Source organism: Chiloscyllium punctatum, chromosome 23 (genome assembly GCF_047496795.1).
Source record: "Chiloscyllium punctatum isolate Juve2018m chromosome 23, sChiPun1.3, whole genome shotgun sequence".
NCBI classification, from domain to species: Eukaryota; Metazoa; Chordata; class Chondrichthyes; order Orectolobiformes; family Hemiscylliidae; genus Chiloscyllium; species Chiloscyllium punctatum.
The window spans coordinates 77,247,464-77,262,544 of record NC_092761.1 but is presented as its reverse complement, the minus strand read 5'-3'; the positions used below and the strand labels follow the sequence as shown (position 1 = coordinate 77,262,544).

At 41.0% G+C, this 15,081-nt stretch overlaps 1 protein-coding gene across 3 annotated transcripts in view; it reads left to right on the top strand.

Annotated features, from left to right (window-relative positions):
• The window catches only part of LOC140494154 (uncharacterized), a 114,033-nt gene that overhangs the window by 29,679 nt on the left and 69,273 nt on the right, over positions 1-15,081 (top strand). For all 3 annotated transcript variants that reach the window (XM_072593222.1, XM_072593221.1, XM_072593223.1), the window contains 3 exons: positions 7,500-7,665; positions 9,357-9,393; positions 9,545-9,719. In XM_072593222.1, the coding sequence (XP_072449323.1) occupies positions 7,500-7,665; positions 9,357-9,393; positions 9,545-9,719 (378 nt within the window). The remainder of the gene's footprint in view (positions 1-7,499; positions 7,666-9,356; positions 9,394-9,544; positions 9,720-15,081) is intronic.

The window sequence follows — 15,081 nt, the reverse complement described above, 5'->3', positions numbered from 1 at the left end:
TAAACCTCCTGTTATAGGTGTTAACTGATGGATACTGCTGTTTTCTATTAAGTGTAATTGAAACTGCATTGTCTTGTAATTAACATTACACTGCTGTAACCCTATAAAACTGACTGTACCTACTGCTCGGAAAGGAGAATCCTTGACTTAACAGTGCAAAGTGTCTGTTTTGCATCAGTCCAGTCAATTCTTCCCACGATATTATGAGAAATAAATCAGTGTTCATCAATTTCACAAGATCAGTGTGTGGCCTCTATTTGTAATTGAAAAATTCTCCGACATGTTTACACTCACTCACTCACTCATAGCTTAAAAATGTGTTGCTGGAAAAGCACAGCAGGTCAGGCAGCATCAAAGGAACAGGAGAATCGACGTTTCGGGCATTAGCCCTTCTTCAGGAACTCACTCACTCATATGAAAGTATCAAAAACTTTAAATTGTACAAGTGTTCTACTTCTCATTAATATGTGTTAGTGCACACACTCCCCAAGCATGCAAAGAAGAAAATCAGAAAGAGATCATTCAGCTCATTGCGTCCACAGTTACAAGTATCATCGCAGTCAGATGAGCATCATTTTCTTCTGCCAATTTTCTATACTTCTCCCATACCCTTTCACTTTATTTTTTGTTCATCTTATCATCCAGTAACCTCTTGAATGCCAGTTGAGCCTAAATCCACCATACTTCCAGATAGTACATTCCATTATCTAATTACTCATGTGAAAATGTTTTTTCTTACACTCACATTTATACCTTCTGCAACTCACTTTAAATCTGTGCCTGCTGGATCTTGATCCTTTTGCAAGCAGGAACAGTTTCTCCCTAACAACTTTATCAGGCTTGCCTGTGACACTGTAAACCTCTGTCAGATCTCATCTGAGTTTCTTCACAGAGTACAGTCTTAATTTCTGCAGTCTATCCCCATTAATTAAAACTTTTCATCCCTGGAACAGTCTTGTCAATTGCATTTGCACTCTCTTGTAATGTGCCCCCAGAACTGTACACAGTGAAGTTTAACAAGTGTCTGAAACAAGTTCAGCATCATTTCCTTGTTCTTACCTTCAGTGCTATTATTGGTAAAGCTGAGGATATTGTAGATATTTTTAATCAGACCACTCAGACATGTTATATACACCAATGATTAGATGGAAAGCAAATCCAAGCTTTCTAGCCCAAAAGAAGAGACACTACCTTTGCACCACCAGAACTGTCCTGCTATGTTCAGTGCTTCTGTATCCCCTTTAGAGTCATAGAATCACACAGCATGGAAACAGACCCCACGATCAAACCAATCCATGCCAAATATAATCCCAAACCAAACTAGTCCCACCTGCCTGCTCCTGGCACATATCCCTCCAAACTCTTCCTCCTCATGTATTTATCCAAATGTCTTTTAAATGTAATTGTATGTGCATCCACAATTTCCTTAGGAGGTTCATTCCACACGTGAACCTCCCTTTGTGTTTAAAAAAAAACCTTGTGTCTTTTTCAAATCTCTATCCTCTCACCTTAAAAATGTACTCAAAGTTTGGGAGAAGAATTGTAGCTCGGGTGCTCGTTGTTGTGGTTCTGTTCGCCAAGCTGGGAATTTGTGTTGCAGATGTTTTTTCCCCTGTCTAGGTGACATCCTCAGTGCTTGGGAGCCTCCTGTGAAGCGTTTCTGTGATGTTTCCTCCAGCATTTATAGTGATTTGTATCTGCCGCTTCTGGTTGTCAGTTCCAGCTGTCCGCGGCAGTGACCGGTATATTGGGTCCAGGTCGATGTGCTTATTGATTGAATCTGGGATGAGTGCCATGCCTCTAGGAATTCCTTTGCTGTTCTCTGTTTGGCTTGTCCTATAATAGTAGTGTTGTTCCAGTCGAACTCATGTTGCTTGTCATCTGAGTGTGTGGCAACTAAGGATAGCTGGTCATGTCGTTTTGTGGCTAGTTGGTATTCTTGGATGCGGATCGTTAGCTGTCTTCCTGTTTGTCCTATGTAGTGTTTTGTATGGAAGTTTGTACACTACATTGCATGGGAGTTTGTACACTACATTGGTTTTGCTCATGCTGGGTATCGGGTCCTTCGTCCTGGTGAGTTGTTGTCTGGGAGTGGCTGTTGTTTTGTGTGCTGTTATGAGTCCTAGTGGTCGCAGTAGTCTGGCTGTCAGTTCAGAAATGTTTTTGATGTATGGTAGTGTGGCTAGTCCTTTGGGTTGTGGCATGTCCTCGTTCTGTTGTCTTTCCCTTAGGCATCTGTTGATGAAATTGCACGGGTATCCGTTTTTGGCGAATACATTGTATAGGTGTTCTTCTTCCTCCTTTTGCAGTTCTGGTGTAGTGCAGTGTGTTGTGGCCCTTTTGAACAGTGTCTTGATGCCACTTCTTTTGTGTGTGTTGGGGTGGTTGCTTTCGTAGCTTAGGACTTGGTCTGTGTGTGTGGCTTTCCTGTTTACCTTTGTGGTGAATTCTCCATTCGGTGTTCTCTGTACCATCATGTCTAGGAATGGGAGTTGGTTGTCCTTTTCTTCCTCTCTAGTGAATCGGATTCCTGTGAGTGTGGCGTTGATGATCCGGTGTGTGTTCTCTATTTCTGTGTTTTTAATTATTACAAAGGTATCATCTACATACCTGACCCAGAGTTTGGGTTGAATTTGCGGTAAGACTGTTTGTTCTAACCTTTGCATTACCACTTCTGCTATGAGTCCAGAGATGGGTGAGCCCATGGGTGTGCCGTTGATTTGTTCATATAAACACTACTATTATAGGACAAGCCAAACAGAGAACAGCCAGGGAATTCCTAGAGGCATGGCACTCATCCACAGATTCAATCAATAAGCACATCGACCTGGACCCAATATACCGGCCACTGCAGTGGACAGCTGGAACTGACAACCGGAAGTGGCAGATACAAATCACTATAAGTGCTGGAGGAAACATCACAGGAACGCTTCACAGGAGGCTCCCAAGCACTTAAAAATGTACTCCTTGGTCTTGAAATCCCCCATCGTAGGGAAAAGACAATTACCATTAATTCTATTAATATCTCTCATTATTTTATAAACTCCTTCAAGATTATCTCTCAACCTGCTATGCTCCAGTGTAAAACGTCCCAGCCTATCCAGTCTTTTTTTTTCCTCAAACCTTCCATACCTGGCAACATCCTGGTAAATCTCTTCTGAACCCTATCCAGCTTGATAATATTCTTCCTCTAACTGAGCAACTGGAACTCGACACAATATTCCAGAAGAGGCCTCGCCAATGTCCGATACAACCTCAACATGACTTCCCAACTCCTGCACTCAAGGGACAGACGCTTGCCAAATGTCTTTTTAACCACCCTGTCTCTATATGAAGCAAATTTAAAAGAATTATGTACCTGCATCCCTAGGTTTCTGTTTTATAACACTAATCAAGGCCCTGCCATTAATTGTATATTTTGTTGTACCAAAATGCAATATGTCGCATTTATCCAGATTGAACTCCATCTGTCATTTTTCCACCCATTGATCCATTTGATCAAGATCCCTTTGGAATATTACAGAACTTTCATCACTATCTACAGTGCCACCAATTTTATAGAGTCATAGAGATGTACAGCATGAAAGCATGCGTCCAGATATCCTAACTTAATGTAGTTCCATTTTCAGCACGTAGCCCATATCTTTCTCAACCCTTCCTATTAATATACCCATCCAGATGCCTTTTAAATGTTGTTTTTATACTAGCCTCCACCACTTCCTCTGGCAGCTCATTCCATACATGCATCACCCTCTGCGTGAAAACTGCCCCTTAGGTCCCTGTTAAATCTTTCTCCTTTCACCCTTAACCTATGCCCTCTAGTTCTGGGCTCTCTCACCTCCGGAAAAAATACCTTGTCTATTTATCCTATCTGTGCCCCTCATGATTTTATAAACCTCAATAAGGTTACCCCCTCAACTCCAGGTAAAACAGCCTCAGCCTATTCAACCTCTCCCTATATCTCAAATCCGCCAACCCTGGCAACATCCTTGTAAATCGTTTCTGAACCCTTTCAGTTTTCATAACACCCTTCCGATGGGAGGAAACCAGAATTGCATGCAACATTCTGAACGTGGTCTAACCAATGTCCCTTACAGCCGCAACATGACCTCCCAACTCCTGTACTCATACTCTAACCAATAAAGGAAAGCATGCCAAATGCTGCCTTCACTACTTGCGACTCCACTCCTATCTACTTGCGACTCCACTTTCAAGGAACTATAAACCTGCACTCCAATGTCACCTTTAGTGACATTCCCCAGGACCTTACCATTAAATGTATAAGTGCTGCTCTGATTTGCTTTTCTAAGATGCAGCACCTCACATTTATCAAGATCAAACTCCATCTGCCACTCCTCAGCCCATTGACACATCTGATCAAGATCCTATTGTACTCTGAGGTAATCTCCTTTGCTGTCCACTACACCTCCAATATTGGTGTCATCTGCAAACTTACTAACTATATACCTCCTTTGTTCACATGCAAATCATTTATGTAAATGACAAAAAGCAGTGGTCCCAGCACTGATACTTGTGGAACACCACTGGTCACAGGCGTCCAGTCTGAAAAGCAACTCTCCACCACCATCCTCTGTCTTCTACCTTCCAGCCAGTTGTGTATTCAAATGGCTAGTTCTCCCTGTATTCCATGAGATCTAACATGGCTAACCAGTCTACCATGAGGAATCTTATCGAATGCCTTACTGAAGTCCATATGAATAATGTCCACTGCTCTGCCCTCATTCATCCCCTTTATAACTTCTTCAAAAAACTCAATCAAGTTTGTAAGACATGATTTCCCACACACAAAGCGATGCTCACTATCCCTAATCAGTCCCTGCCTTTCCAAATACATGGACATCCTTTCCCTCAGGATTCCATCCAACAACTTGTCCACCATCGATGTCAGGCTCACTGGTCTCTAATCCTTTGGCTTTTACTTGTCACCTTTCTTAAGTAGTGGCACCATGTTAGCCAACCTTCAGTCTTCTGTCATCTCATCTGTGACTATCGATGATACAAATATCTCAGCAAGGGGCCAGCAGTCACTTCCCTCGCTTCCCAGAGAGTTCTAGGGTACACCTGATCAGGTCCTGGGGATTTATCCACTTTTATGCGTATCAAGGCATCCAGCACTTCCAACTGTGTAGTATGGACTTTTTTAAAGATGCCACCACCTATTTCCCCATGTTTTATGTCATCCATGTCCTTATCCACAGTAAACACTGATGCAAAATACTTGTTTCGTAAATCCCTCATCTCCTGCGGTTGTCATCCGTAAACTTACTACCCATGCCTCTGTGTTCTCCTACAAATCATTTATATAAATGACAAACAAAAGGGGACCCAGAACTGAGCCCTGTGGAACACTGCCAGTTGCAGGTCTTCAGTCAGAATTACCATTACTCTCTGTCACCTGCCAGTAAGCCAATTATATATTCAATTGGCAAACTCACCCTGAATCCCATGTGACCTAACTATAAAATTAGTCTACCATGCAGAATCCTGTCAAAGGCTTTACTGAAATCCAAATAAGCAATGTCTACTGCTCTGCCACCATCAATCTTTTTGGGAACTCACTCATCTCAGTCAAATTTGAGACACGGTTTTTCTCTCTAAACCTGGCTGACTATCCTTAATAAATTTATGCCTCTCTAAATATCCATAAATCTTATCTTTTGTAATCACCTCCAACAATTTACCCACAATTGAAGTCAGACTCACAGGTCGATAGTTCCCTGGTTTCTCCTTACAACCTTGCTTAAACAAAGGTACAACATTAGCCACCCTGTCATCAGGCATTCTCTCCCATACTTATAGATGATGCAAATATTTCTCCAAGGGGTTTTGTAATTTTCTCTCTTATTTCCCATAATGTTCTGGGGTACATTAGATCAAGTCTAGGAGATTTATCCACCTTTATATTCTCTCAGACCTCCCAAACTTCCTCTTCTGTACTGTGAATTGTTTTTAAAACATTGAAGTTTATTTTTCTGCATTTTCAAGACTCCATTTCTTTCACCACAGTAAAATCTGACATGAAATATTCATTTAGTATCTCTCCCATTTCTTGCAGTTCAGCGCAAAGATGACCTCCTTTCTGTAGTTACCCTCTTGCTGTTAATGTATTTATAGAATGTTTGGATTATCCTTAACCTTGTCTGCTATTGCAATCTCATATCCCCTCTTTCCCTTTCTGATTTCTCTCTTAATGCCCCTACACGTTTTATATTGCTTATTCAACTGAACCAAGCTGTCTATACCTGAAGTAAGATTCTCTTTTATTCTTGACTTGAACCTCAATATCTTTATTCATCCATTGTTCCTTAATCTTACCAGCCTTCCCCTTTACTTGAAGAAGAACAAAATGCCTTTAAATTCTCATCATCACACTCTTGATTGCCTCCCACTTGTCAGACGTCCTTCTACCACCTTGCACTCCTCCATATCCTTTACAATTCTTCCAGATTTTGTCATCTGAAACCTAATGTTGTTCCCTTAGTACCAAGGTCCAGATCATTAATGTATATCAGGAAAAGCATGGATCCTGAAACCAAAACCTGCTGAACTCCACTAACCACTTCTCTCTGTTTACCATCACTCAGCCAACTTGTGACCTTGTTGCAACTATCCCATTTATAGCATGACATAAAGTGTACTCAAAATCTTTTGTGTGGCACTGTATTGAATGCCTTCTGGCAGCCCATGTACATTACATCAACAATGTTACCTTCATTAAGCCTTTGTTATTTCTTCAAAAACTCCAGCATGCTAACTCTTTCTAATCATCCCACCTTGTTTTCTATGTGATTATTAATTTCTTCCCAAATAACTGACTGTATCAAAAGCTTCTCCATGACTAAGGTTGAACTGAATGATATTTGATTGCTTGGCATATTTTTATGATGTTTCCTGAACAAGACTATAATGTTTATAATTTTCCAGTGTTTTGGCACCATCCCCAAGTCCAGAGAAGACTGAGAGATTATGGCCAGTGCCTCTGCAAACTCCACTGTCCCTTCAAAATCCTTTTCGAAACTTCCAAAGTATCCGAAACACACTTGAGAACTTTGGAACAGTATTTTATTCAATATGTTCATTATTTGTGAATAGTAAAAGAATCACTAGTACCTTTGTTGGGGCGGCCACTATTTATCGGCCTGACGTTGTTCATAAACTTTTTTCTTCCCTCGTGTGGCAATGTTGTCTCATTGTAAAGTCCGTAGTTTGGAAATATGTGCACATTGGGCCATCAGCCATGATTTTATTGAATGGCAGAGCATCTCAAAGTGTCGAGTGATCTGCCTTTGTTCCTTGGTTTGTGTAATAGTTTGGGATAAAGTTTAGTACCTGTGTAAACTACATATGACTTGAATAATCTCTCAGAACATATTAGTAGTTTACATAGAGCCGGTTTTCATGCTTTTGTTTAGTAATAGATTTTAAAAGTGCTCTTACATACTTAAATTCTACTTTATTATATTTGCTCTCCACCATAGGGTCATTATCTATTTTCAGGAGCACTATGTGGAAAACGCTGGTACGCTCGTGCATTAAAGGCTAATTCTTTGGCAATTCAAATATGTCAGCGGAAAGGGTTGAATGTGAAGGGCTTGATGGAACAACGAGAATTGATCCAAATTGAACAATTACTTTCATCAGAAGGTTGGCACAGACCTCTTTGTTCTTGATGAATCTATTTTGTTTCAACAATTTCATTGAATTGGTAATGGTTCATCTAAAAGTAATGTGAGCATCTGGACATTTGCTATCTTAACACGTTGTCCCTAACCACTGCTAATATCTTGTTAGAGCAGTTAATGAATGTAAAGTGTCAGTATTTTGACATTTAGCTGACATGTAATTTTGTAATTAAATATTTTTAATTGGTGAAAAATCTTAGGGATTTACAATTTTCTTTGTATTAAAACCATTTATTACTTGTACTATTACATTGAATTAATGGAATCTAATTTAATACTTCATGTTCATTGTTCCCTTGATAAGATCAAAAGGCAGAGGAGCAATGTAGAAAAAATTAATGCATGAAATTATCTCAAATTTTTCACGCAGAAGTGTGAGCCTTGAAGCTGATTTTAGTGCTGTTGTAATTGCTATAGACACCAATAACAATAAGAAACCAGCAATGTTCTCATGTTTTGCTGTGGTATAAAAGATTATGACATACAATCATCAGGAAGCGAGAAAAATTCATCATTATTACTATCAAATGAACTCTCTAATATGTAAGGGCAAAAGTGAGGACTGCAGATTCTGGATACCAGAGTTTAGATTAGAGTGATGCTAGAAAAGCACAGCAGGTCCGGCAGCATCGGAGGAGCAGGGCAAAAGCCCTTTGTCAGGAATGGAGGCAGGGAGCCTCCAGGGTGGAAAGATAAGTTGGTGGGGTGGGGGGGGGGGGGGGGGGGGTGTGTGGAGAAGAGAGAGAGTGGGCGCTGGGGAGATGGTAGCAAAGAGTACAGTAGGTGAATGGGGGTGGGAATGGAGGTGATAGGTCAGAGAGGAGGGTGTGGGGAATGTAGCAAAGAGTACAATAGGTGAATGATGGGTGGGAAGGGAGATTGGCAGGTAGGACAGGTCATGGGGACAGTGCTGAGCTGGAAGGTTGGAATGGGGTAAGGTGGGGGGGGAGAGGGGAAATGGTTTCCTCATTTCCCCATCCCCCACCTTCCCCCAGTTCCAACCTTTCAGCTCAGCACTGTCCTCATGACCTGTCCTACCTGCCAATCTCCCTTCCCACCCATCATTCACCTATTGTACTCTTTGCTGCCTTCTCCCCAGCCTCCTCTCCCCCCCCCCCCCCCACTACCTTATCTCTCCACCCTGGATGTTCCCTGCCTCCATTCCTGATGAAGGTCTTTTGCCCGAAATGTCAATTTTCATGCTCCTCGGATACTGCATGATCTGCTGAGCTTTTCCAGCACCACTCGAATCTAACCTCAGCAATATGTAACTCCCAGGTGTACAGTTGTCGTTCTTCCATAAATGCTTGGTTCCAGATGCTGTTGGCCTGAAATGAATAGTTCTTTTAAGAAATGAATAGACACCAAAAAGTCTCTTTCATAAAATTCTGACTGATAGAGGGACTGTTATTTTAAACTGCAGTTATGGGTATTGTCTGGTCAGCATGTTCAGAGATGTTACTGCACACATCAGAGCAAGTGAGACTTGAACCCAGGCCTCCTGGCTCACATACAGGAACACTATAGCTGGACCTAAAATTGAATATTAAGCAGTAAGTTGTTTATGTCAGTTGTTCCCCGTTTCTAGGGATTGAAATTTTAAAATTTAATACTTAGAACTGTGTTTTTTAAAACTTTTTTGTTTGTTTTCAGAGCAAGCAATTGGGAAGTGGGAGACAGATGACCCCAGGTAAAGCAAATTTAAAATGTTGGTTTTCCTTCAAGTTAAACTAAAAATATTGAATAATATTTCAGAATTTCTTTTTGTATACTGTGTAAATGTTGGACCTTTAATTTGAACTATTGTAAGTCTAATTTGGGAAAAACATGTCTCTGTAAAGTTGGAAGGACCAAAGCAGTGATTCTGAGAGTTCTACAGTTGAAGAGGATGATGAAGATGGTGACATATCAAGTGAAGATGATGACGATGATGTGATTCCTGTGGTAGAATCTGTGGATATTTGGGAAAAAAATACGAAGGATAATGAACAGAATCAGAAAGCTGCACATTTGGATGTAAGTATACAGTGTATTCCTAACATACTTTAAATGGCATGCAGTGGATTTGAAAAGTTTTATTCCTAAGCTTTCCATAACTCCCTTGACTAACTTTGATATAAAATTTGACCCTTGATCCAATTGCATTTCTGTGGGTTGTCTGTATCTAGTAAAATAAAAATGCATAACTCTCACATAGCCCTTTTAGCTGTGATACAGTGGTCTCTAGCAATCTATTAGACAATGTATTATTGTCAACAAATACTGAAGCCCACTTTTCGTTTTAGGTAGGGGACCTACACCATAATTCAGACTTTTGTATAAGTTTCCTTGAATGTGGGAATGGGTATTAAGAGTATTGGTTGAATCATTGTCTGAGGTTTTAAAATTATCTGACATGTATGACCGATCCAACAAAAGTCAACAAATCCTTGTGTAGTCCAAGCCAATAATTCTTTTTGTATTTTGGCTTGAGTTTCCTTTATTCCTGCTGGTAACTCATGTGCTACCCACGACACCACCTTTCTGTAGACCACCAGTAATACAATTTGTTGAATGTCTGCCCATTTTTCACCTGCCTGAATATGTCATGGTCTCCATTTCCTCATCATGACTTTATTTTTAAGATAGTAACATTCTTGGATACACTTGGATTCTTCTTATGGTTTTTGATACAGTTACTTTGGTTTTACATCTTATAACAATACTGGGTAAACCCCTCTGCTAATTTAAACCAGCAACAGAATTTAAACAGAAAAGATTCACCCCATGCTGTAATCTGTTAAAATTCGAGAGGCGAAGAACTATCCCAGAGATAAATATTTAAAGTAAAAATTGACAAGTTTATTTTTTGTTTAAGTCTAACAGAGTATATTAATTAACAACTACTTACAACTCCTTTCTTTTAAACCTATCTTTTACCTTTCCCTCTACAGTACTGGTCCAATTTAAAAAAATAATCCCAATTATGAATCACAGAAAAATATAATAATGTTTCAAAACCAGTCAGCTTTGCTGAGTTTCCTTTGTATATTTTTCTCTGTAGATTCTCTCTCCAGGTCAGTTTTGATGTTTTTTTACCCCTCTGTGCGTATCTTCCAGACAGGTACCTCTCAGAGAGCTCTTGCTAGCAGCCTTAATTTGTTGGTCTTTTGGCAGTTTCTTTGCCGGTCTGGCTAACTGTTCAAAATGTCTGATATTTATCTCCCAAAAGATCGGATTGTTTCATTGGTTTTAATATTATCAAAATACTAAATTCAATCTTGATTGGAATTTGATTTTTTTGAGGCATAATTTAAACTGATTGGCCAAATTTGAAATTTATTTTTGTCTCCTAGCAACCTAGCTACTGTAAGCTGTATGTCCAAATGTTACATTATTATCTTGTTCAGAACACTTTGTGCTGTGTCAGGTAGTTCTGCTAGGTTTTCAATTCTCTTAAAGGTATAGTACACGTCTATAGCTTCATAACGATCTTTTCCACCTATTCTTACGAATGATGGTCCAAAAACAGTAACCCGTCTGATGTTGGAGAAAATGGTGCAATTTTGATCAAGTTTGTTTCTTGCAACCTAATTTTCAGGAGAGCAAGATGAAAAGCTTCAACTTCTTGTGTCCTTTTAGCAATGTTTAGGTTCTGCATAACCAAGCACTTACTAATATTCAGAGCGTGCAAATCAAATCTGATTTGTTTGACAGTGAAGTTCCAATTTGCGTGTTAGCATAATTCGAAAAGATTTCTGAGTTGATGAGCTAGAATGCCAGCATTGAGACTTTTCCATCTATCCAGAATTTGAATTAAAGATTCAACTTGTATGTTGCTCTTAGCTTTCAAATGATGTTCCTGGAGATATTGAGGGAGACCTCAAATTGAGACTGACTACAGTAAAAACAATGACTGCAGATGCTGGAAACCAGATTCTGAATTAGTGAGGCTGGAAAAGCACAGCAGTTCAGGCAGCATCTGAGGAGCAGTAAAATCGATGATTCAGGCAAAAGCCCTTCATCAGGGATACAGGCAGAGAGCCTGAAGGGTGGAGAGATAAGTGAGAGGAGGGTGGGGGTAGGGAGAAAGTAGCATAGAGTACTATAGGTGAGTGGGGGAGGGGATGAAGGTGATAGGTCAGAGAGGAGGGTGGGGGAACGTATCAAAGAGTACAATGGGTGGATTGGGGTAGGATGAAGGTGATAGATCAGAGAGGAGGGTGGAGTGGATGGGTGGAAAAGAAGATAGGCCATTTGGACAAGTCATGGGGACAGTGCTGAGCTGGAAGTTTGGAATTGGGGTGAGGTGGGGGAAGGGGAAATGAGGAAACTGTTGAAGTCCACATTGATGCCCTGGGGTTGAAGTGTTCCGAGGCGGAAGATGACGCGTTCTTCCTCTAGGCGTCTGGTGGTGAGGGAGCGGCGGTGAAGGAGGCCCACGACCTCCATGTCCTTGGCAGAGTGGGAGGGGGATTTGAAATGTTGGGCCACAGGGCGGTGTGGTTGATTGGTGCGGGTATTCCGGAGATGTTCCCTAAAGCGCTCTGCTAGGCAGCGTCCTGTCTCCCCAATGTAGAGGGGACCGCATCGGGAGCAACGGATACAATAAATGATATTGGTGGATGTGCAGGTAAAACTTTGATGGATGTGGAAGGCTCCTTTAAGGCCTTGGATGGAAGTGAGGGAGGTGGTGTGGGCGCAGGTTTTGCAATTCCTGTGGTGGCAGGGGAAGGTGTCAGGATGGGAGGGTGGGTTGTGGGGGGGGGGGGGGGGGGGGGGTCTGGACCTGATTAGGTAGCCACGGAGGGAACGGTCTTTGTGGTAGGCGGAAAGGGGTGGGGAGGGAAATATATCCCTGGTGGTGGGGTCTGTTTGGAGGTGGTGGAAATGTCGGCGGATGATTTGGTTTATGCAAAGATTGGTAGGGTGGAAGGTGAGCACCAGGGGCGTTCTGTCCTTGTTACGGTTGGAGGGGTGGGGTCTGAGGGAGGAGGAGTGGGATGTGGGCAAGATGCGTTGGAGGGCATCTTTAACCACGTGGAAAGGGAAATTGCAGTCTCTTAAGAAGGAGGCCATCTGTTGTGTTCTGTGGTGGAACTGGTCCTCCTGGGAGCAGATACGGTGGAGGTGGACGAATTGGGAATACGGGATGGCATTTTTGCAGGAGGTAGGGTGGGAAGAGGTATAATCCAAGTAGCTATGGGAGTTGGTGGGTTTGTAAAAATGTCGGTGTCAAGTTGGTCGTCATTAATGGAGATGGGGAGGTCCAGGAAAGGGAGGGAGGTGTCAGAGATGGTCCAGGTAAATTTAAGGTCAGGGTGGAATGTGTTGGTGAAGTTGATAAATTGCTCAACCTCCTCGCGGGAGCAAGTGGTGGCGCCAATGCAGTCATCAATGTCGCAGAAGAAGAGGTGGGGAGTGGTGCCAGTGTAGTTACAGAAGATGGACTGTTCTACGCAACCAGCAAAGAGACAGGCATAGCTGGGCCATACGTGTGCCCATGGCTACCCCTTTGGTCTGGCGGAAGTGGGAGGATTCAAAAGAGAAATTGTTAAGGGTAAGGACCAGTTCGGCCAAACGAATGAGAGTCTCGGTGGAAGGGTACTGTTGGGGACGTCGGTCTGCATAGCTGAAATTAAGTGCTGTTGCTGGACGTTAGAAACGAATTTGATTTCGATAATTAGGGAATATGGAAGCTTTGCAGTAAAAGTCGATTTGCTTTAGATTGGTCATGATTTCACTGGTTAGGAAGATAATTCTGAGTAAAGCCTCAAGTCCATTTTAATTCTTTCAAGGAGGCATTGAATTCTGCTTCTCCTCCTCACCACCCTTTCAGCATTTAAGTATATCAAAAATAATGTTTGGGTTTTCACCTTCACTACCTTGCCCAGAACTCCTTAGGATGGCATGTTTTGTGAAGAACTTCCTGACTTCCATTGCATATTGGTTTTTACTATTCTGTGGGAGGCTCATCGGACCTGAAACGTTAACTATGATTTCTCTTCACAGATGCTGCCAGCCCTGCTGAGTTTTTCTGGCTTTGGACTTTTACTATTGTCTTTTTGTTCTGTTGGCTGTTTGGGTTTAAATCAATTATATAGCAACCAATAATATAGGTTTAGAAGATCAATTACTTGCCATTTTCACAAATACCATAATAGCCTTTTCCTGTAACACCAGTCATTTCCCAGTAATGAAACAGGTACCTTTTGAGGTCAGTTTTGAGCCTCTTGAGGGCAGTAATCTTGACAAAATAACTGTCAATAATCATATTTTTATTGTTTGTGTATTTTACAAGTTAATATTTTATGTTTATTGCAATTTATTATTTATTTACTCATGGGCATAGGTGTCACTGCTGTCTAGTGTCTAGTTATTGCCTGTTACTCATTGACCTTGAGAAGATTGTGGTGAGCTGTCTTTTTGAACCACTCCAGTCTACAAACAGACACAGTGACAGAGAGACTGTCTTGTCAGGACAGCATTATAATCGTATGTTGAACATTAAAGGTAGGAACAGAAACAGACCATTTGGCCCCTTGGTCTTGCTCCACTATTCAATAAATTTATGGCACATCTGTTTGTGCTTCAAATTCCATGTTCCCATCTACCCCTGATAGTCTTTGAATCCCTTGCTTAGCAAGAATCTAACTACCTTAGTTGTGTATATGTGTGCTTCATTTATTCATCATTTAAGTCAAATAATCCGATAACCATCCATTACATTAAATAAACTTGTGAAAATTACACTGGTGATATGAAGCTGCCTGCTGGAGTGCACAGTCAGAAAACTTTTCTGTTTTAGTGTAAGGTTACCATTTCTCAGAAAATTAATTGGTCTAAGCATATAAATACTTTAGCTGCAAAACTATGTCCAAAGCTGGGAATTCTTTGGCATATACCTTGCCACCTGACTCCCCAAAGCCTTTCCACTGACTACAACATTACCAATCTACAGGTTTTCCAGCTAGTCGTACACCATCCGGTTTTGGAATTAAATTGCAGTTCTTTCATTTTCACTGAATAAATCCTGGAATCTTTCTCTAATCCCCACTGTGCATGTACTTACTGCAGTACATGAACTGCAATGGTTCAAGAAGGAAAATTAGAGATGGACAACAATTGTTGAGATTGTCAGTAGTGAGATGTACTGTGAATAAGAAAAGTAAAATAAAATAAACAAAAGGAAAATACAAGTTGAAGTAAACAATTCGTACTTTGATGTACCATGATGTTTTATTAATGAGACACTTTTGAAGTCTGATATGTGGCTCCATCTTCTGTATTTAGTTTGTCATTACAGCAAATTTTGCTAAAAGGCATGTAACTGAGGTCGTACTTGTAGAGTTTCTCTGTCTGTCCATTTTAGTAACTAGACCATTAAGTTAAGGTAAAA